The 24,739-nt window shown below is 37.3% G+C and overlaps 1 protein-coding gene across 1 annotated transcript in view; it reads left to right on the top strand.

Moving 5' to 3' along the window:
* Positions 1-8,184: 8,184 nt before the first annotated feature.
* Positions 8,185-24,739, top strand: part of LOC106867837 (FACT complex subunit SPT16) — a 44,215-nt gene continuing 27,660 nt past the window's right edge. The window contains exons 1-6 of the mRNA XM_089338409.1: positions 8,185-8,421; positions 18,563-18,661; positions 20,443-20,607; positions 21,671-21,730; positions 23,116-23,208; positions 24,407-24,553. Of these exons, the coding sequence (XP_089194535.1) occupies positions 8,353-8,421; positions 18,563-18,661; positions 20,443-20,607; positions 21,671-21,730; positions 23,116-23,208; positions 24,407-24,553 (633 nt within the window). The 5' untranslated portion in view covers positions 8,185-8,352. The remainder of the gene's footprint in view (positions 8,422-18,562; positions 18,662-20,442; positions 20,608-21,670; positions 21,731-23,115; positions 23,209-24,406; positions 24,554-24,739) is intronic.

A 24,739-nucleotide genomic window follows, 5' to 3' on the forward strand; every position in this document is an offset into this window, starting at 1 on the left:
CATCTTCCTCTTTCTCTCATTATTTATAACTTATTTTTTCTATTCTTTCTCTCTGTAATTAGAATGATGATTCCAGAAAAATTCGATGCAATTAGGATTCGAGATAAATCCAAAATTGTAAGAGTGAAATTAATATTATGAGAGTCTCGGAAGTTGCAGAGGGTCTCTCTGATACTGGACTCCATAATTAGTAAGACTGCCCGGACAATAATTTCCAGGTTATGTGCGGTCACCATTTTTAAACTGGAAAATAACGTAACTTATAATCCACTCTCCTGAGATAATGCGGTTTAATACAACCATATAAATGACGTTTGTAGAAATTACAGGTGAATGGGATTGGGGTCGATAGAATAAATACCAGTTGATTACTGAGGTCGATGTAATCGACCTTTCCCCTCTCTTGAACTGGGACTTAAATCAAGTAATTCAAATTTTATATTGTAAGTTGTTCCCCTTCCAAATGATTTAACTTAAACATTGTTCGGCAAGGCTGGCCTTACCTTTAAGCTATTATAGTCTCGCTTAATTAACGATATAATTGCTCGTCATGTTCAGTCTGTGTTTATTTTACAAAATATATCTCAACAGAATTGGAAAATAAATGTTAACGTGGAAGAAAAATCAAGGGACATAACTATAACGGCACTGAATTAAAATAGAAAATCAAAGCTTTATTAAAATATAAATGGTAAGAAATAAACAGCATTATTTATTAAATGGTAGTTACTTTAATGGAAATGAATTGGTAGATACCCATGTTATATAAATTTTGAATGTTGTTCCTGATAAATAATATCTTATAATTGTTATTTTGTTTATTTTGTTGTAGAAATCAATATTTTCTCCTAATTTAAGATGGTTCCGGGTTCAGTCCCACTGCGTGGCACCTTGGGCAAATATCTTCTACTATAGCCTTGGGCCGACCAAAGCCTTGTGAGTGGATTTGCTAGACGGAAACTGAAAGAAGCCCGTCGTATATATGTATATATATATATATATGTATGTGTGTTTGTCCCCCCCACCATTGCTTGACAACCGATGCTGGTGTGTTTACGTCCCCGTAACTTAGCGGTTCGGCAAAAAGAGACCGATAGAATAAGTACTAGGCTTACAAAGAATAAGTCCTGGCGTCAATTTGCTCAACTAAAAGGCGGTGCTCCAGCATGGCCGCAGTCAAATGACTGAAACAAGTAAAAGAGTAAAAGAGAGGACTGATTGCAAATTGGACAAAATGTTCAGTAGAATTTCTTCTAACTCATTACATTCAGAGTTCGAATTCTGCCGATGTCAACTTTGCCCTTGATTCTTGGGAGGGATGGGATGATAAAATAAAGTGCCAGTTGAACAATGGGGTTGCTGTAACCGTTTACTCCCACCTACCACCACCACCACCACCACCAACATTATCATCAAATTTATTGCTGGATTTGTATCCCAAATTTGAAAGTTAAGACTAGCAGAAAAGTCTATTATCCACTAACAAGTATATCTTACCCCAAACAGTATATAGCCTGACTGGAACATCTGCTCTTTACTTCATAAAGAAGTAACAGGTCTCACCTGCTAATAAGCTTACCTGCGTTTCTAAGTGTATTGGAAGCAGATGAAATGATTGCCTAAAATGCTATGAAGTCTCAGGAGATGCTCCAAGTGTTAAGACAAATCAACTCAGTTGTCAATTTCAGTAGATTTTCAGATTAACCCATTCATGCTGATCGTCCATTTAAACCGACAATTTATAAAGATATAAAAGAAATTCTTGATACAAGTTGTGATTTGTGTAGGATCTGTATCTAAGAATAAAACATGTTCTTAATGTGTATGCAGAGTGTATCAAACGGATTTCAATCAAACTTTTTTCCAGTTGTTATTTAGGCTAAAATAATAGTATCAGTGAATTTTCAGGCAATTTCATTCACTAGAAAAATTTCGACATGAATGGGTTAAGGATTATGGAACGATTTTCAAAAGGCAGTGCCACACCTCAGTAGAGCAAACTCTACTGAGGTGGGGCATTGCTATTTATTTAATAAACTCTTGTATGAAAAATCAACTCAGTTGTCACTTTTCGGTATCTCCATAGCCACAAAAGTTTTGTACATGAAAACAAGCTTTTTACATTTGTCTATCTAAGAACATCTGGTTGCTATAATGTTAGCTGTAGTGTAGATATATACTCAGTAATGCAGTATAGTAATGAAACTAAACACTGCTAACACACCAGTAATTTATCAATCAAACTAGCTCTGCATTATAATATGAGAATGGCAATGAAAATCAGTGAAGCAGATTTAATCAATCCCTTAGTAGCTGTAAGTTTATAAGCAGTGAGTGTTTTTGTGGACACTGATGAGATGTTACACTACAAGACTGAAATTAATCTGTCGGATCCCTCTTTTTCTGTCCAACTAAGCAGCTATAAATGAGAAGATGTCACCATCTGTCTATTACAGGGGTTCCCAACCTTATTTTCTTTGTGGATCCCCTGAGAGCTATCTTATCGTCTGTGGACTCCATATATGCACATGTAAATTTTTGAAATAAAATATTTGTTTGTAGGTTAGTAAAAACTAACAATGAAACAATTTCGTTATATTCCTAATATAAATTCCCAATATAAATCTTGAAAATTTCAATGAATACAGGTACCTCCCCTAGTAAACAAAATTTATATATGAACCCACAAAGTGCAATTTTTTTTACTTGAGGACCCCCTTAAAGCTTCTGTGGACTCCTGGAGATTCATGTGGACCTCAGTTGGGAACCCCTAGTTTATTACATACAATGTTGGTTAAAATCTTTTGATATTCTCTGTAATACATAAAAACATTGAAGCAAAATATTTTATTAGGCTGATACTTGTACAGACAGATAAAAAATTATGCTACTAAATGTAGAAAAATAGTTGTTTAAATGATCTTTTTTCCTTTGACTAGTTTCAGCTGAAGGGCTATGGCCATGCTGGGACACCACTGTTAGCTTTACTATACATTCACTACTTGAAACCTCCTCTGACATGTAGCATTTGGTGAATGAGAGAGTTTGATGCTACTGCCCACATGTGTTTCTTGTCGCAAAGTAGGAGATCCAATTTGGTTTTGAAAACACCTACATCCACCCCATGTAGGTCTCTCAGGCTTTTTGGAAAGATATTGAAGAGCAGTGGGCCCTTGAAGCCCAAGCTGTAGCAGTATGTGGTCTAGTATCCTTATGGCAATGTCGGGATTTTTGGCATGATGTAGTGGTGCCCTGTTCTCCTGTTTAACTTTTATTTATCTTTTGTCTTTTACTTGTTTCAGTCGATTGTGGCCATGCTGGGGCATTGCCTCAAAGAATTTTAGTTGAATGAATCAGCCCCAGTACTTATTATGTTGAGATCTGGAGACTGTGGTGGCCAGATAAAATGTTCAATTTCACTAGAATGTTCCTCGGCTATTCAGTAACAACTTTAGCTGTGAATTGGTGCATTATCATCCTGAAAGATTGTGTTTGCCTCTGGAAACAGTTCCACAGCCATAGGATGAATTTGATCAGGTAAAATGCTTAAATAGTCTTGACTATCAATTCTGCCATGAAGGCAAACCACTGGGCTGACGGATTTCCAAGATATAGCCCCCCCCTCCCAGATCCTCCTCCATGTTTAACAGTTGGAAGAAGGCAGTCTGGGTCAAATGTTTCTTTTGGCTATCTCCACACGTATACTCAGCTGGTAGTCAGAAATAAGGTAAAGGATGACTCATCTAAGAAAATAACATTCTTCCACTGCTCTAGGGACCAATTCTATAGGTTTTTACTCCACTCTAAACGCTTTGCAACGTTTGTTTTTGAAAGTAGTCGTTTTCTGATTGCAGCCCTCCCATGAAATTCGGCTTTGTGCAGCTCCTGGCGAAAAGTTTTTGTGGAAACTGAGTTCTCAAGGTGGTCATTAAGCTCTGCAGTAATTTTGGGAGCTGTACTTTTGTGATCCTTTCTAACAATTCGGGTAAGATTCCAACAATCCCTATCTGAAAGTTTTAGTTTTCTTCCGAAGTTTTGTTTCGTAGAGGAGGTTTTTCCCTCTTTCTCAAAGGCTGTCATTACTTCCGAGACAGTACTTCTTGATACACCAAACATTTCAGCTGTTTTAATTATGCTAGCACCTACGATACAAGTACCAACAATTTGATCTCTTTGAAAGTCCGATAGATCTGTCATTTTAATGAATTTTAATTACCTTTCTCTGATGATATCTGAAAAGAAACAGCAGTATTAGCAAAACATATTAAGCAACACTAATAATAAACCAAAAAACATAAAAACAAACAAGCTTTTGACGGTTTTATAGATACTTCAGAATTATGATGCTGTGTTGCTAGGTGTTTCCATTATTTTGTCCAACCCCTGTATATATATAAAAGAAGAAGATGGAGATTTTGAAGTTAATAAGAGTTTATTATCAGCAACAAATAGATCATTATCCCTTACAACTGTTTCAGTTATACTAAGTGAAATTAATTAAATATGAGTAGTATTATATGTACTTCCAGGTTTGCATTTGGGCATCTGTTGTGTGTGAGTATATAACTGAAAAAAATTGGAGTCAACAAGAAGGGGTAAATTTGGACATTTATTTTTTAATCACTACAATTGTTTACCTGCAACGTGGTTCTCCAGGTGTGCAGGTACTTGATTAAGCAACCGTTTCCCTGCATTATGAGATCTAGTTGCATGGAAACAATAGGGCTTCCACACAGTTTCAGTCAACCAGATTCATTCATAAAGCATAATTCGGGCCAAGGCAATGTATAAAAGAAGACACTTGCCCAATGTGCTGTGCAATGGCACTGAACCTGATATCACACAATTACAAAGTGACCTCCATAGTCACAATGCCATGCCTGTGCATGTCAGAGAAGGATGTAAAGAGTTCTGCTAAATATACATGAAAGATGCCTCTTTGCAACCATAACTTATTAAATTGATTTTAGTTAGAATGTTTATTATGATAGTTTACTAATTGTTGCCTGTAATTTGATATTCCGGCTTAACATAGAAACAGTTAAAATGATGCAATGTAGTGTTTTACAGTGACATTTGTATTTCAGAGCAGGGGTTTTCAAACTGTGGTCCACGGACCACAGGAGGTTCGCAAAGACAAGACAGGGGGGGTCCGTGGACAGCAAATACTTTTTATGGGCAATTTGATTTTATATATGTTTTTTTATCGAAATCTTTTAATTGACAATTTGTTAAATACTGTTAAATAAATAAATGTAAAAATATATGATATTTTAAGCAAATATTTATGTATAAATTTCATAAGCGTTTATAAGGGTAAAGCCTGAAATATAAAGGGGTCCGCAAGTCAAAAAGTTTGAAAACTCCTGGTTTAGAGGGATTGACTCATTTTTCTGAGCATTTTTTTTTTAATGTTTGGAATAGTTTTATCATTTATTCCCTTGTTTAGATTTGGTTACACACATACAGACTCACACATGTATAGGTGCAGCCATGGCTGTGGAGTTAGAAATTTGCTTTCCAAACAAATTGTTCTGGGTTCAGTCCCACTGTGTAACACTTTGAGGAAGTGTCTTCTCCAATAACCTTGAGCTGAACCGTCATGTATATATATATAATATATATATATATATATATATATCGAAACGCCTGTGTTAGAATGGGGGCAGCTGATGAAGGAAAATGTTCTCTATGTGGCCTGTGTGTTTTCTGTACTCTGGTTATTATTATTTTTTTGTCTACGTTTTGTTTGTAACGTCCCGTACCCAGATATGCACCTATATATACAGGTAGATGTAGGTATGCACATACTTGTACGTATATATGCATATACTCATTTATTATTTGTTTTATATATATATATATGTGTGTGTGTGTGTGTGTATTCCGTCCAACCCTAAACCCTAACCCTGACCCTAACATCCTAGTGAAGATCGTGAGGGTGTTAATCTGAAAATTTACCAAATAGTTTTTCAAAAAACAAAATGCATTTTTCAAGGAGAGGTGCGATTCCGCATTAACCTCGTAAAACCTACGTACTGGGATGGGTGTGTGATTTGCCCGATCAAAACCCGTCAAGGTAGGACCCCAGCATCGTTGCTGTCCAATAACTGAAGTGAATGAAAGATTCAAAACGGATATTGGCGAAGAATGTAAACATCGGTGAGAAAACCGGTGTCCTCTGAATCAGGTTGCGTGGGACACCTGTTCTACGCCGAGTAAAAGAAATTCAACCCTTCTGTTGTTCGAAATGGAGAGAAACGCTTATTAACCGTTGATCTCCAGTTGTAATGTTTTGCAGACAGAATGCGATGTGCATTCAGCATAATAGAAGTATAATATACACTGTGATTTAGTTGCTGTTTCTAGCGGCTTTTTGGTTGAGATAGTAAGTCGTCGAGTAGAAGGATGGGGAGGGAAAGTAAAGCTGAAGTGATACAGAGAGAAAGGGGGATAGAGAGAGAGAGAGAGACAACAGAGAGATAGAGAAAGAGAACGAAAACATGATAGAGAAAGAGAGGAAAGAGAGGGACAGAGAGAGAGAATGAGAGTAGAGACGAAGGAAATAAGAGACAAAGACTGAGAGGAGCAGACAGAGGGAGTGGAAAGTAGATAGGGAGAGAAAGAGAGGGGGGGAAAACAGAGAAATATCAGAGTTGAAAGATAGAAAGAAAGACAGAGATAGGAAGCGTATAATGGTAGAGAAAAGGCGGGAGAAAATGAGAGCGACTAGAAGGACATGAGAAAGGGAAGTAAAATATGGAATAGAAAGAGAATTATACGTGAATTGAGAAAAGAAACTAGAATGGAAAGAGAAAATGGTAGATGTATAAGAATGAATGTTGAAGTAGTGAGTTTGAGAGAGAGAGAGAGAGAGAGAGAGAGAAAGAAATAGGGAATTAAAAGAGAGAAGAAAGTGAGAGATTTGTTATATAAGCTAAAAGTGAAAAGGAGTAGACGAAGAATGACATTGTGTGACATTCATGCTTCTCTCAGAGAAATTAGCGTTGTGAAAATCGTAAATCTAAACATGGTTGTTTACCGATCACACAAGACTGTCTCTTTTATGGGTCTAGAGAGAGAGAAAGAGAAAGGGTAATTAGAAGCATTTGGGAAAAGATGTGTGTGTGGATATGTATGTCTCTCTCTCTCTCTATATATATATATATATATAAAGTTACCCGTTTATTTGTGAAACTCAGAGTAGCGATTAACTCGACCCAAATAAAATATACTATTAATTACTACTCTGGTATTGAATACTCTTTTCCGACAATCAAAATTAAACGAAATATATACATATATATATACACTATATTTATATAAATTTTATTCCGTAAATCTCTTTAGTGTTGTATGTATATAAAAGCGCGCGCGTGTAATTGTGTACATTGAGAGGAAAAAAACGAAAGTTTAAACTGACAGAAAGAGAAAGAGAGTTAGATAAATAAGAAGATAATATAGAGAGAGAAATAGAGAGAAAGATAGAGAGAGGGACGCAGCACCTCTCCTGAATTTTTATTGTGTTTACAATTCACGTGGTATGGCGGCCATTTTGAAAATGACTCGCTTGCGACTCGACCCGTCACGCAAGGTGGACTCTATTCACCACTGGTTTCCCTTGGGTCGTGGGTATTTGAAATAAACGAAGAAACATCACCACTACATTACAATATCGACATCATCAAAGTGTTACAAGCGTCAGACACAAATTTATGTACCCAGTAATTGTTTCTTCTTATTTTGGGACAAGATCAAACAGTTCTGAGAAGTGGTGAAATCGATTACATCGTTCTCAGAACTCAACTGGTATTTATTTGATCGACCCCCCCCCCCCCCTGAAGGGATGAAAGGCATAGTCAACCTCGGCTGCATTTGAACTCAGAATGTAAAGAGCCGGAAGAAATGCCGTTGAGCAATTTTGTGCGGCGCGGTAACGAATTTGTTAGCTTGCCGCCTTATGAAAACTTAATAAGAAACAAGGAAAATTCCATAACAACTGTGTTTTAAAGTTAAATAATCAGTTGTTTCGAGCCTAATGTCCTTCTTTCACAACTTAGGAGGCAACATAAATGATAAAATGATGAAATAAAAGAAATAAATAAGAAAAAAAATGTTGGTTGCATTGGGGACAGGAAGGAACAGGAAGAGAACTCTCCTCTGTACTGAGATAGAGAATTAAACAACACAAACTCGCGCCATTTTTCCCCCCTTGTGCGGCAGTTCACTGCCTGCTGCCCTGCTTTTTTACCCCCGTCGCCTTTTTTTTCCCTGTATATATATCTTACTTACCTCTTTGAAGTTTTTTTTTTCTCTCTATCTCCTTTGGAAAAATAACACCAGCTTAAAATAATGGCTAACCTCAAAGTGGATAAAGATGCTTTTTTCAGACGTATGAAGAAATTTTACAATGCTTGGGAGGTAAGTTTTTTTTTGTTTTTGTTTGTGTGTGTGTGTGTGGGGGGGGGGGGGTACCCAGAAAGAGAAAAAAAAAATGTAGTGAGTCTTATTACTTTGTAAGCGTGTTCCAATTTATTCAGAATGGTCGCTGATTTAACACTTCCTTTCATTTCCTAACTTTTTTCAACGTTATGCATTCATTGTGCCTAGTATAAGTGAATATATGCGTGTGTATACATGTATGACTGTATAGTTGAACGGTATATATATATATATATATATATATATATATATATATATATATATATATATATATATATGACATATATTTGATTAATAAATTTAAAAAAAAGATAAAAATCTTTTACAAGAATTTTATCAAGGAAGCCAGTGTGTAAAAAAAAAAAAATTCATAAGGGAAATTTCTATTCCCAAGAATATAATTATTCGTTTATATTTATATAAGTGGCATTACTACAGAATAATGCCACACAACAGACTTCCCAAATAAACACATTTTAGTACCGAATGCGAAGAAAGCAACCACCAGAAGAAACCAACTTTTAAATAACTCAACTATCTATCGACCGATTTCGCGATTACTAGAATGAAATATAGTTTCCGTTCATCAACATAGTACAGTACAAAATATATGTTGTGTGGCATTATTCTGTAGTAATGCCCTTATATAAATATATATATATTTATATATGACATATATATATATGTGTGTGTTCTTGCGCATCGATAGCATGTATCGATGTTACAAGCGGATATGGGAGAAAGTTGTGTTGGTTGACTTAATATTATTCGGAGAGAATTATTTCAGTTTTAGCAGTAAGAAGGCATGGACAATGCCAGAGACTTTATTTTCTCTATCGATCTGTTTGCAGTTCTAATTTTAGATATTTGATTCTTAATTATCGCTTAATTTCACCAACATAACTGGATACTGGGATCGACGAGTGTTCATATCTCCAACTAAAAAAGTAGAACTTGAAATTATTATGTACGTTCTTAATGTCCACACATGAATCACCTTTATATATAGTAGTACTCAAAACAACGTATTCACATATTCATATTTATGTATATGTATAATTTTTAACTTCTATGAAATATATTATAAAGTAGTTTACAACAATTATAAGAGGAAAATTGAAATGGCGGAGAAAAGGGAATGCCGGTCTAAAATGCTGACAGCTATTTTGTTTTCCTTCCACGATTTTGGATTTCAATCCCGCTCGGATCCATTTTTACCTTTTAGGTCTTGGAGATTATATCTTTCGCTTCGCATATTAGCTTTATCAAAAGCTATTTCTACCTCTAAATGCCTAAACCTGTTTTGCTTATGAAGTTATGTGCGTCCGCGCAATAGGATACTTCTTCTGGTTCTGTAGGAGTAGAGGGGAAGAATGGTTATTTTTGTCTCTAGGTTTCAGTTTTTCTTTTAATATTTTATAGGCACTTTGAATATATACAACCACTATTTACCACCATACATTACGCGACCACTCGGTCTCATCATACCATCACATTTCGAATCCGTTCTAACGTCATCTATATATGATGGTAATTCAAAATTACGAAGTAGTCTAGTTTAATTAAATCTCTTATTCTGAACCATTTTGTGTTTAATCCTCTTTCTTCCTCTCTTATTTCTTTTATTTCTCTTACAACTTTCTTTCACCTTTCTGCAAGATTGGATTCTATTTCCAACTTATTGCTTATCTTTCCTTTATACCTGACCTAAAACACAAAAAAACATTCATTATTACTCATACGTTATACACACACACGCGCACATCGATCTTCAAAGGAGCTTCCTTCGAAATTCCCTCTTCTTTTTTTTCCCCCCCTTTTTCTGTAACACATCTTTCTCTTTCTCAGCCGTATATACTTTCTAATTCGTTCGATTATTATTCTTTTTTCCCACTGTCAATCCATCTCTCTCTTCACCCCCTCCCTGCCTTTCCTCACTCTACATTTCTCTGTTCTCACTCTCCTTATTCATTAATGCTTCTTTCATGCATATTATACTCCCACTCTTTCTCTTTCATTAGATCGATGATCCCTTTTTTTTTTTTCATAATTGAGCGCCTTTCTCTTTCCTATATTTCTCCCTCTTTTTTTCTCTCCTCCTCTGTTGCTCTAATTTTCATTCTATCTCCTTTTATTTCCCCTCGTTTGATATCAAATGCCTCTCTCTCTCTCTCCTCCACCACCACACACACATTCACTCATTCACATTCAGAAAGTGAATCATTCTCTCATTCTACTTCTGCCTTATATTTTTTTCCCCTTATCAATCTCTCCCTCTCTGTTTCACCTCATATAATCTGCTCGACTCTCACCCCCCCCCTACACACACCACCATCCTTTAATAAAGCTACTCTGGCATAACAACAATCCTATTGCGCTTCAGAAATATAATTGTGCTGCCATCTCCTCCCCTTCATCCACCTCCTCCTCAATGTTTGCAAATATTGCTTTCTTAATACACCACAACATATATGTGATTTCTGTTTATGTGTCTGTAATATTGGCCTCTTTATACTACATATTATACCTACATACATACATATATATTATATATATATGTGTATGTATGTAGTTGCTGTTTATATATATATCTCTAATATTACTTCTGTATATTAAAGTCTATTTGAATGGTGTCTGTTTCTGGCAGGCATTATTGCTTCTTTTTCCTACATATATGTATGCGCTTCTTGTTTATGTCTGTCTATGCGTACGTCTATACCTCTCCCTAACTCTCTTTCCATACACACACACACACGTTGTGTGTCTGTAATATAATGGGAACAAATGTACTCGACCTCCTGGTAGATTCCTCTCTTCCTCAGAAAATAAGCCATGCTCTGTTCGAATTTTGTCAGTTATTTGACCATTAACCTTAGAAACTATATCTATCTACGCTAATCTGATAATGTGTTTCTTTGATTCGACTATTTTGCTAGACTAAATCCGCTTCCTTGTTCGAAGATGGGTGTTTTTAGATAAACAAAACCTCATCTCCAATTAGAAAACGAACAGAACAACAAAAATAGGGTAGAAAACCAGCTACAGAAATAAAAATATACATAGGCGCAGACGTGACTGTGTGGTAAGAAGTTTGCTTCCCTACAACATGGTCCAGAGTTCAGTCCCACTGCGTGGCACCTTGGGCAAGTGTCTCAAGTTGACTAAAACGCTGTGAGTAGATTTGGTAGACGGAAACTAAAAGAGGTCCGACGTGTGTGTGTGTGTGTCTTTGTTTTTATGTTTGTTCCCTATCACCGCTTGACAACCGGTGTTGGTATGTTTACGTCCCTGTGATTTAGTAGTTCAGTAAGAGACCGATGGACTAAATACTAGGCTTGAAAAGAAATTAAGTACTAGAGTCGATCCATTCGACTAAGATCCTTCAAGGCGGTGTCCCAGCATGGCCAGTCTTATGACTGAATTAAGTAAAAGATGAGCGATGTTGTGAGGAAGTGATATTATCGCTTATCTTTTTATTAGTTTCAGTGGTTGGATTGCGGTCATGCTGGGGCACTGCCTTGAAGGGTTCTAGTCGAACAACTCGACCCTACTACTTTATTTATTTATAAAGTCTGGGTGCACTTCAACTACTACACTATTTTTTTTCCAATTTTTCCACCGGGTGTGGATCTATTATAATAACCGTCTGGTACTTATTTGATCGACCTGTTTTGCCGAACCGCTATATTACGGATACGTAAACAAACTAGAACACCGATTGTCAAGCGGAGGCGGCAGATAAGCGCACGGACACACACACACACGATGGGCTTTCCATACAGTTTCCGTTTACCAAATCTACTTACTAGTCGATCCGGAACTATGATGCAAGACACTTTTCCAAGGTGCCACGTAGTGTGAGACTGATCCCGGAACCATGTGGTTGAGAAGCTAGCTTCTTACCACAAAGCCACGCTTGTTAACGAAATACAACAGCGGCATGCAAAGCTATCTAAATACAAATGCCGTGTGGTCGATTTAAACAAAATACAAACACCTTGATAGTCAACGTTTTTCCAAGATCTCGCTGTACTCACATTCTTTGATCTACTCCTTCTAGTTTCCAGAATGAATAAAAACAAAGTATATAGACGTAGTCTAACGATTTTAAAAAACTTTAAAACGATGGAGTGTTAACTTGAATGTGATGTTGATGTGGCAGACTTCCGTGTCGTATCTTTGATGGTGATAACTTGATGCTGTCGCTGTCTAGTTTTTGCATACCTAGGACTACATTATCCACTGTTCGGTAATTTTTCAGATTAACACCCGCACGATCTTCATTAGGGTGTTAGGGTTACGGTTAGGGTTTTAAGGTTTGGGTTAGGGAATTCCGTCCCTAACCCTAACCACTAACCCTAAAACCCTAACCCTGACCCTAAAACCTTAACCCTAACACCCTAGTGAAGATCGTGCGGGTGATAATCTGAAAAATTACCCACTATTCTTAAAGAGTGTTGTTGCTTGTGAGTGATTGAGGAGAATTTGGCTGCTATTTCTAGCACTCATGGCGCCTGGTTAGAGCAGGCACGGACAGCCTTTTTCGAGAATTGGGCTCAATGAGTGCATGTAGCATCGTCATGCAAGCCGCACTGTAGAAATACTACCCTCCCCCCCAAGAAAAATGCTTGAGGTATTTTTTCGGTGCATGTGCATTTCAGAAGGCCTCGCGTGCCACATACGCTAGCGTGTCATTCCGAAAAGTGCCGCCAGCTGCATTTTGCCCATCATACTACATCCAGGTTTGCTCTTTTACTCTTTTACTTGTTTCAGTCTTTTGACTGCGGCCATGCTGGAGCACCGCCTTTATAGTCGAGCAAGTCGACTTGTAAACCTAGTACTTATTCTATCGGTCTCTTTTTGGCAAACCGCTAAGTGACGCCTACGTAAACACACCAGCATCGGTTGTCAAGCGATGCTAGGGGGACAAACACAGACACACACACACACGCACATATATATATATATATATATATATATATATATATATATATATATATATATACACACACAAACATATATCCGCCGGGCTTCTTTCAGTTTCTGTCTACCAAATCCACTCACAAGGCTTTGGTCGGCCCGAGGCTATAATAGTAGAAGACACTTGCCCAAGATGCCACGCATTGGGACTGAACCGGGAACCATGTGGTTGGTAAGCAAGCTACTTACCACACAGCCATTCCTGCTCTTTACGTTTTGACAATTGCTGCTTGCTTTTTCACCGGTATGTATCATGACTTCTGTCAGAATCGAAAGGAGGAGGAAAAAAGTAAGGATTATGTTGTTGGCCTCACGGAGAATTTGATATTAGCTGGTTTTGAACCTGAAAAATTTTATTCTAAACGATCGTTAATTTTCAAACTCGACTCATGCATATTGACATGGTGAAAATGGTAGTTTGGTTTATTATTATTATTCCGACTGTTTTGACTCGAGTTAGTAGCCAAGCATTGGGATTAATACGCATCAGCACGGATCTCGTTGTAAACAGAAAATCTATGTTAAGTTGAGGTGACGTTTCATAAAAGTCTCTTTGTTTTAGAAGTAAGGAAAATGTGTGACTTGAATCTCTCTGCTTTGTATATATAGAAAATAATAAGAGACTTCGTAGGAAGAGGTCCTTCGCTCGGTGAAGTAATAGTTTTTGCACGTAATCTAGAGCAGTGCTTACTCAGTGGTCCGTCCGGTGCCGGTCCGCGGCGAAATTCCAGAAAAGAAAGAAACATTATAAAATGCTTATGTAATATTGTATTATTTCATCATCGTCAACATCGTTTAACGTCCGTTTTCCAGGCTGGCATGGGTTGGACGGTTTGACTGGGGACTGGCAAGCCAGGAGGCCGCACCAGGCTCCAATCTGATCTAGCAGTGTTTCTACGGCTAGACGCCCTTCCTAACGCCAACCACTATAAGATTAAAAGAAAAAAATGTCAGCTTTTATGATATTCATTATATATATTGTTTCTGGTATAAATTCAATGCCTAAATTATTACTAAGAAATATAACCTGTCCCTGGCACATTGGGGGTGGAAAACTGCTGGTACTCCACATCAGATAGTTTGAGTTACCTAAGAATAGGGCGCAAGGATAAACGAATAAAGTTTTAATTAAATCATCTTCTAAATCTCTTTCTATATGTGTGTTTGTATATTTATATACTGAGGGTGATAAATTGAATATTAATTTAATTAACATCAATTTAAAACCAGTGGCCTAGCATATAAAAAATCTGAAAATTCAGAAAAAATTGTATTACATGCGTATAAGAAGGGATGACCACTAAGTGGTCATCTGATATGCTAGAAAGAGATCATCAACGACCCAACCACAAAGAAAATAATGTTCTATAGAAAAAATTCAGCGAACATCTGATGTTTGGGTGTCCACAAAGTCTGGGTACATGGGGATTAACACATACTTTAAGAAATTATTATTTCTTATATCTAATTGTTTATGTCATGATTTTATTTACTCCATGTACCCAGACCTTGTGGACACCCTGTATATATATATGTGTGTGTATGTGTGAAATTCTGTTACAAGAGGAATGGTGACTGTAACCTAAAAGTTTCAAAACGCAGTCGATGAGCGCTAGCAAACCGAAAACTTCGCAGTCACTATCATCATGCTTGTAATAGCATAATATGTACTCTATAAAAAGTATTGAATACACCTTCAGTTTAATGTAAAATTGTTTTCATTTGTAACTCGACATAAAAACACGCACATGCATACTATTTTCCTTCATAGAAAGGCGCAGTTTTTTTTTTTTTTTTTGTCGTTTTTAAAGAATCCGAGTGCGGCAGGATAAAAAAAAAAACGGGTTGGTGGAAAACATTGACCCAGGGGTGAAGATATTGGAGGCGCAATTGTTAACGTTGTTTCTGTCTGCTATTCTTTTCTGAATGAATCGCCATGTGATTAAATATTCACAATAAAGTGCAAATAAAAGGGAAGTAACTGCTTCTTTTTCCGGTTTATTTATTCGTTTCGTGTTTTGTGTGAAAAGATTTTACGTTGTCTCTGAAGAATTTTCACAGAATGGGAGGGTCGACGGGATGAATAGAGCTGGCGAGGTGCTGAATAATTGTTTAGATCAGTCATGCGCAAACTGTATCCCGCGGGGTTTCTGAATGACACGCCTAAATTGCCTGACCGTAAGCCCTCTAGAAAAAAATTGTCCGCGCTTTGTTTAGACCCGAGTCAGCTCAAATGATTAAAGAACATTGTATAATGTTCTTTGTTTTAAGAGCCTTTGATCGATGGGCAGCATTTTGGTAAAGCTTCACAATGGCTATGATGTTTGTTAAGCTTTTTAAGAATGAAAAATGTGAAGGAAATTGTACACAACAGTCGCAGATACGGCCGTGTGGTTAAGAAGCTCACTTTACAAACACCCTGGTTTATGGTTCAATCCCACCGCGTGGCGCCGTGATCATCATGCATGCCTTGTTAGGCGTACACTTTAGAAGCTTGTCGTGTGCGTGCGTGTGTTTGACAGCCAGTGTTCGTTTGTTTACCTTTCCGTACCTTAAGTTGTTCGGCAAAAGTGACCGAAAGACGGAGGTAAAGAATACGTACACCACCAGTTTTCGGTGGAACAAAAAACCCTAAAAAACACCGTGTGTTTGTATTCTTTCGCCAGAATAAGTACCAGACTTCAAAGAAATTAGAATTACTGGGGTTGATTTGTTCGACTAAAACCCTTCAAAGCAGTGCCCCAGCATGGCTGCAGTCCAATGGCTGAAGCAAGCAAAACGGTAAAAGATAAAACATGATAAAAGATATGCTGTTTCCTTGTAGCTTAGGTACCTCGTTACTGTTTCATAGTCGGAGGTGATCTTGTATTCATTTCCTCGCAGTTTCTATTCATTTGAACTTATGCAGTAGCCAGGTTACAAGGGCTCATCTACGTGGTTGATCGACCTGCTAGAAACAACAATCTAATATCTTTGAAGTTACAACCGTGGCCTCATAAATAATATTTATCCCCACTTAAACGTAGATGTTCTCTTAGGACAAAATATACCGTGGTAGATACATTATGAGAAACTTTCATATTTGCTTATTACATTGCTAGAGATGTAAACGAGTGCCTTTGGTAAGCATCTGATGAAAGCTGAAGGGCACGGGGGTTGAAAGGTTGTGACTGTTTGGAATATAGCTGTGAATAAGTTTTTTTTTTATGAAGTAAAGTAAATGGAACCTGTGAGAATTTAGTTTGATTTTGATCTTGAACCAAATACACAAGTCTGTGCAAGGTTGTTTATGGAAGACCAGCAGTCACCCATGCACACCGGCCTCCCCTCTCCACACCACCGATGTTATCCAAGGAAAAGAGTAAAGGCCGATACAGCTTGGCACCAGTGACGTTGCAACTCATTTCTACAGATGAGTGAATTGGAGCAACTTGAAATAAAATGTCTTGCTCAAGAACACAGCACAGAGCCTGGCCCAGGAACCAAACTCGCTACTTCATTATTGTGAGTCCAGCGCTCTAACCACTGAGCCATGTGCCTGTCATATATACACATACACACGCTTCACATTGATCCGCTATGTAGCGATTGGTGTGCAACGTAGTAGTCATTAGAATATACTACCATGTGTTTCTTCTGTTTAATACTATTTATGATCATTGTAACTTTTAAATTGACTTGTGGCTAATATGCTGACTGGTGATGCATCTGTTTATTTTACATTTGTGTGGGTAGGTAGTGTTCTCGAGAGTAGGGTAATATTTGAGTGAGATTTTGGCTGCTTTGTTTAGAAGGTTGAGTGACTATGCAGAAACCTCCTTCATTGGCTCAATGAGAACAGACTACTATATTTGATGGCATATGAGATGCATTCTATTTCAGCAGTGCATATTGAGGGAAAACAGGGTTTATTGCTGTAAAGCATGGATTATAGGGCTCACCATCTCATGGTAAGACCCAGGCTTATTTTTTTTTTGAGATGATTTGTTTTATATGTTATCAAATAAAGTATGTTCTCCCCAAATAAAAATTAGTTTTAGTATTATTTCATTGTTTTGGAAAAGTACAGTATGCCTAACTTTTGCATACCCAGGTAGTGTGTTTGTGTATGTGTGTTGCTAAAAAGTACGTTTGAATATTCTGGAGATTGATATGGGGTGATCTACATATAAACCCTTTTGATACCAAGACTTCTGCTTCTTTGATAGAAAATTTCTTTATAAAGTGATCTAAAACTTTTCCATTAAAATTCCATGTTAATTTATCTGCCAATTGCCAGCTTAGTAATGACCAAAATAATTCAGTAAATTCTTTATTATTTTCAAAAATTAGTTGAAGTAAAGTGGGTGCCAGTGCCACCATAATGGCACTGGTGGTGGTGCCATGTAAAAGGCACTCAGTGCAGTCTGTAAAATGGTTGGCACTTGGAAGGGTGTCCAGCCGTACAAACCATGTAAAAACAGACAATTAGATGGAGCCTGGTGCAGCTCTCCAGTTGGCCAGCTTCTGTCAAATTGTCCAGCCCATGACAGGATACACACTGGATGTTGAATGATGATACAGTTCAACAGAAATCATTATCATCATTGTTTAACGTCTGTCTTCCATGCTGGCATGGGTTGGATGGCTTGACAAGAGCCAGCCCGGCACAAGATTGCACCAGGCTTCAGGTTTTTACAGCTGGATGCCCTTCCTAACACCACCCACCCGCTCAGCAGAGTGGACTGAGTGCTTTTTACATGGCACCAACATAGGTGGGGGTCAGTTTTTTTTTGGCATGGTTTTTACAGATGGATGCCCTTCGAAGTGCCAACCACCTTAGAGTGTGGACTGGGTGCTTTTTATGTGGCACAAGCACTAGGTGGGTCACCAAGTAAGTTGCAAGGCAAAGATCCTTTGAGATTGGAGGAATTGATCTTGTGTCAGATGGGAAAAGTTTATGGTAAGTCCCCGTATATATGTTAGACTAAAAAAGAAAAATGTATGTTTGTATATGGTTAAAATGTTCATTGAACATAGCAAAGAATAATGTAGGGTGAAGTCCCACAACCTTTGTTAGACATAAAAAAACTGTCATTATATTGTCTCTGTTTTTCCAGTGCATTACTTGATTGTTCTTTCTATTTTTCTCTCCTTCTAGAGTGCTTCATCTGAAGATTCTCTATCTAAAATTGATGTCCTTATTACAGCAGTTGGAGTTGATGAAGAAGTTGTCTACTCCAAGTCAACTGCCTTGCAGGTAACACATAACTATTCCTGATTTTTCCAATTTATTTTATAATGTTGCTTTAAAAACTGATCCATCACTAGGCAACTTATTTCAGTTGTGATATTAAAAAAAAGGCTTTGTGAAATCTTCTGAAAATTGTTTTAAATACCACAACAGAAAGTTCATTTCTGGTGGACTCAATTGTCAATCTAGTTTCCAGTTTATGTGGATGCTTTTTTTTATGTTTTTTTTTTAACACTTTGCTTTCCAAACCCATTTTATGTCATGTTCTTTTTTGCCTCGGCGGTCTAATTTTGTTGTAAATTACATGATTTTTAATTTTTTAATTATATGTTCTAGTTCACTATGTAAACTGCCACATTGATTTATGGCCTTGATTTCTAGCATGTGCCTGTGCGGCACCATGTAAAAGCACCCAGCTCACTTTGTAAAGTGGTTGGTATTAGGGAGGGCATCCAGCCATAGAATCCAAGCCAAATCAGACTGGAGTCTGGTGCAGCTCCCCAGCTTGCCAACTCTGGTCAAACTGTCCAACCCATACCAGCATGAACAAACTGATGTTAAATGATGATTATCTATGATACTTTCAACAGATGTCAAATTACATTATGGAAGCTTTAATGGTTTGCTTTTCATAAAACTTTATTTTGTGAAAGGCAGCAATCCCATGATGGAGATGGCAGTGATTTAGCCCCTTCTTTCCAGGTCCTATCTCAGCTCCTATTGATCTCAATTGAAAGCCATCTGAGAAATTACAAATAAACTTTGTGCTCTGTACATTGCCTATGAATAATGTAATTTGAACCACAAGTAATGTTAGGGCTTTGTAAGAAAACATCACCATTGGGAGTTACTGGTAACTCCCATGGTATATTAAGAATATAGCACAGGGTGTCGCCAGTGCAACTCCCACAGTAGGTGAAGCGTTAATTTAGCTAAGTACCTTCAGATAGTCATTACTATAACAATTTTCATTCCTAGTTACAAAACTGCTGCAAAGAAACTCTGCTGGTTGTTGGGAATCTTGGCATTTGGAGCTTGTGTTCTTGTTATATAATAAATATTAATGACAGAGGCAGTGTTTCTTTTTGTTTTAGTGGAACATCCACGTTTAAGTGGGGATAAATATTACCTCTCAGTATTTTTGTTTTAACACTGCACTAATGGTTTCCATAAGTTTTCAATTAAAATCTTCCACCAAACCTTAGTCACAATTTATGTTCCTAACTCTAATTTAATGATAACGAAGTTATTTTACTAAATTCATTGTTATATTTAAAATTAATTGAAAGAATAATATTTGCATATGTACTCATTTGTGTGTGTATATATATTTTTTGTATTTGTTTATATATGTGTGTATATATATTTTTTGTATTTGTTTATATATGTGTGTATATATGTATGTGTGCACACTCACACAAACACATATGGTCCAATTTATGGTGGCATGGAAAAATAGTTGTTAAACGATGATGATAGATCTGTGTGTGTGTGTTAGTCCTCTACTTACTGCTTGGTAACCAGTGTTGGTTTGTTTACATCCCTGTTACTTAGCAGTTTTACGAAAGAGAGTGATGGGATAAGTACCAGACTTTACAAGATAAGCATTGACATAGATTTTTTTTTTTTTTCATGTCCCTACCAAACCTTTCATGGGCACTGCCCCAGCATGGCTACAATTCAATGACTGGAATGAGTAAAAGATAAAAAGATTATTTTGACTCAGCCACTCCTTTGATTTGCAAGTTTCGATAAATGTTATTCTTGTTGTTGTTATCTTTCTACAGACATGGCTCTTTGGTTATGAACTCACAGATACAGTGATGGTGCTGTGTGAGAAGAACATTTATTTCTTGGCAAGCAAAAAAAAGATTGAATTCCTGAAGCAAGTTGATACCTCAAAAGAAAATGACCAAGGTATTCCTTCCATCAAACTCCTTACAAGAGACAAGGTGAGTGTTGTTACTTGTTTCCATGTTATATAGCATTACCTTGGTGCTATTACAAGGAGTACCCAAAAGAAACCGGAATTTTCCATTATTATTTCATTCACTTAGATTTACATATTTACACTTTTATTGTGGCTACTTTTCATCTTCCGTAAGCAAGCAAGGCACAGATTTTACTGCAACTCTTTTCACTTGCAATTCTTTACTCAAAATTGGTTGGCAAGAGCTCCAGGACACATTAGTCACATCAACAAGTTCATCAATTGTTTGGCAATGGTCCTCCAAGATCAAAATCTTTGATGATGTGATAAATTTTTTTTAGAATGACATCATCGGGTAGGTGTAAGAGGCTGGATCTGGTTGGTTTGAACATAAAATAGGTAGAATTTTGGGACTGGATAATAATAAGTCTTTCTCCTGTAGGCACAAGGCCTGAAATTTTGGGAGAGTTGTGGTGGGGCTCAAGTCTATTCCATCGACTACAGTGCATAACTGGTACCTATTTCATTGACCCTAAATGGATGCAAGGCAAAGTTGACCTCGGTGAAATTTGAACTCAGGATGTAAAGACAGATGAAATGCCACTAAGCAATTGTGCCGGGCACACTAATGATACTGCCAGCTCACTGCCTTGATGATGATGATGATGATAATAATAATAATAATAATAATCCTTTCTACTGTAGGTATAAGGCCTGGATTTTTGTGGGGAGTGGGACAATTGATCACACTGACCCCAGTATTTGATTGGTATTTGATTTATTGATCCCAAAAGGACGAAAGGCAAAGTTGACTTCGGCGGAACTTGAACTCAGAACATAGCAGTAGGCAAAATACAGCTAAGCATTTCGTCCGTCACGCTAACGATTCTGCCAGCTCGCCACCTTAACCACGACAGCAATGTATTTAATGCACAGAAAGTTTATAGAAGAATCATTCTTGTTTCTGTTAGTTTTAACGATGTTATTGCTATAGGCTTGTAGCATAATGTTTGTGAGTCTGTATCCTCTTATAAGCACCGTTTATAACTTCCTGTATTGAATAATATGTGTGTGTATCTTTTCAGGTGGACAAGGATAAAGGCAATTTTCAAAAACTTGTTGATGCCATCAAACAAAGTAAGAAAGTAAGTAAAAAAAAGTTTCCCTTTTCTGTTGTTTCTCTCTTACTTTCTATTTTTCCGTCTTTCATCTGTTTTTTTTCATGGCTGTCTTTCTGTGTTTTCCTCATCACTTCCTCTTCATTGTCTTTTTGCTGTTTCTGCCATATCCTCTTTGTTATCTTGGTGTCTCTTGGTAAGGTAAAGGTAAAGTAAAATCAGATGGCCCGAACACATAAGCAATATGGAGCTATGGCAAAGAACGAATCAAGTTTCGATTAGGGAGCAAATATTTAAGAAAAAGTGGAAGTGGATTGGCAGCACAATTAGAAAGAACACACCAAATGTAGCGAAAAGTGCTTTACAGTGGAATCTGGATAGATATAGAAAGAGGGGTAGGCCTAAGAACTCGTGGCGTAGATCAACACAAAAGGAACTAGAGAAAGGGGGACATTCATGGCAGAGTATAAGTACAGAAGCGAGAAATTGTGCGACATGGAATTCAATTATAAGTGGCCTATACTCCGCATTGAAGGGTTAAAGGCAAGAAAGAAGAAAGATAAAGTTACCTGCTGGAGTTGTACCGACTTAGAAGCAGGGGGTTGGAAACAATTAAGGGCTAGCTAGAGTTGGAGTCGGTAAAATAGACCACAATCACTTAATTACATAAAGAGGAGTCAAAGTCAGAGGTGCAGATAGTAGAGGAGACAGGGTTGAAGTTTTTTGTTTTGGTTTCACAGCCCCGCTTATAGGGGCCTGGTTGCCAGGTTCCTTGGCATATAAATTCCCCGCCTGAACGGGATGGCAGTCCATCACAGTATTACTCTTGTTTGCCAGCTGAGTGGACTGGAGTAACATGAATCGAAGTGTTTTGCTCTACCAACCACATGGTTCCGGGTTCAGTCTCACTGCGTGGCACCTTGGGCAAGTGTCTTCTGCTATAGCCTCGGGTCGACCAAAGCCTTGTGAGTGGATTTGGTAGACAGAAACTGAAAGAAGCCTGTCGCACATGTATGTGTGTATATATATATATATATATAGAAGCAGTCCTGGAACTCCCCTTTTTGGGATAGCATGTAGCTGCCACGTCGTACTCCCTTGGATTTCTATGACATCTTGAAATCTTGTTCAATTGGGATTTGTTTTTCTTAGAAAGTTTCTTGGCCATCCTAACCGTCAAGCCATGTCTCTTCTCATGCACACACACACACACACATACACACACACTCATATTTTCTCTTCTATGGTCACTGACAGTACCTCTGATTTGGTGAGATGACCACACCCTACTTCCAAGCACTGCTAATCGACCCCAGGACTTATTCTTTGTAAGCCTAGTACTTATTCTATCTTTGCTCAATTTTATTATGTTTTTTTTTTTTTTTAGATGGTTACTATATTTTTTATTGCAGGGTAAAACTATTGGTGAATTCATAAAAGACAAGTTTCCAGGAGATTTCATGGATGGTTGGAGAGCAGCTCTGAAAGCAGAAGATTTCACAAAGGTTGTTTTTCTATGAGTAATTTCTTTGAGTCTTTTATAATCAGTCTTAATTACTGAATTACTATCCTCCCTCCTTCTCTTCCGTCTGGTGTAACCATGTATTCTTCCCCTAAGCAAAACAACTGTGTTTGTCCTGCTATCATACTTTAATCCTTTAGCATTCAAACTGGCTATATCTGGCTCAAATATTCTACCTGCTTTATGTTGAAACCAGCCGAATCCAACCTCTCACACCTATCCTACAATGCCATTCTAAAAATATACAGGAGAGTATTGTAGTTCGCTTGAAGCATTGTGTATTGTTTGTAAAGAATAAAAAGTTTTGAATGGTACAACAATGCACTATATTACAAAAAATGGACTATATACCTGTTGTAACTTAGTTATCCATAGTCTGATGATATTTCGGAATACAATTCCTTCTTCAGATATTCTTAGATGGAGTCGCTGCTATAATCATAATATAATAATATTATGACTATATACGCCGGTGGTGTTTGATCAGAGGTTAAGGATGGATGAGAATTCTGTAATGCAGTCATTCTATTGTTCCAGTCCCAAAAATATTAGTTTAATTAAACTGATTTTGGTCAGTACAAGTCAGCTTTTTAGTCAAAGAAATCGACCCCAGGACATATTCTTTGCAAATTGATCGCTTTTGCTGAACCACTAAGTTACGGGGACATAAACATAGCAACATTGTCAAGCGATGGCAGACACTCGCGTGCATACACACACACACACACATACATGACGTTAGGAAGGGCACATATATATATACACGGCGTTAGGAACGGCACATATATATATATATATATATATATATATAGATATATATATATATATAGACACATGGCGTTAGGAAGGGCATCCAGCTGTAGAAACTTTGCCAGATCAGATTGAGCCTGGTGCAGCCTTCTGGCTTACCAGTCCTCAGTCAAATTGTCCAACCCATGCCAGCTTGGAAAGCAGGCGTTAAACAATGTTGATGACGACGTGCTTCTTTCAGTTTCCGTCTACCAAGTCCACTCGCAAGGCTTTAATTGGCCCAAGGCTAGAGTAGAAGACACCTGCCCAAGGTGCCACACAGTGGGACTGAACCCAGAAACGTAGTTGGGAAGCGAGCTACTTACCACACAGCCATGCCCGCCCCCTATTATTTATTTATTTATTTTTTTTTTTTTTTAAATTTCTACCAGGTTGATATTAGCAGTTCGTTAGCTCTTATAATGGCCACCAAAGAAGAAAGTGAGATAAAAACCATACAGCGAGCATGTCAGGTTACCTGTGATGTCTTTAACAAGTTTTTGAAAGAGCAAATCATGGAAATCATTGATGCAGAAAAGGTAATTTGTTGTTTCACATTCATCTTTCTTAAGTTTAGTTTTATTTCAGATTTTTAAAATACTTTTTTTTTATGCAATTGCGGCATGGAAGCTGTTTATAAGCCATTTAAAAACACACAAAAACCGTTAGATTCACTTCAACATTTAAATTTAATTTACCAAAATATTTTCGTTGCTTTGAGACCG

The sequence above is a fragment of the Octopus bimaculoides genome, chromosome 20 (genome assembly GCF_046866305.1).
Source record: "Octopus bimaculoides isolate indiv1 chromosome 20, ASM4686630v1, whole genome shotgun sequence".
NCBI classification, from domain to species: Eukaryota; Metazoa; Mollusca; class Cephalopoda; order Octopoda; family Octopodidae; genus Octopus; species Octopus bimaculoides.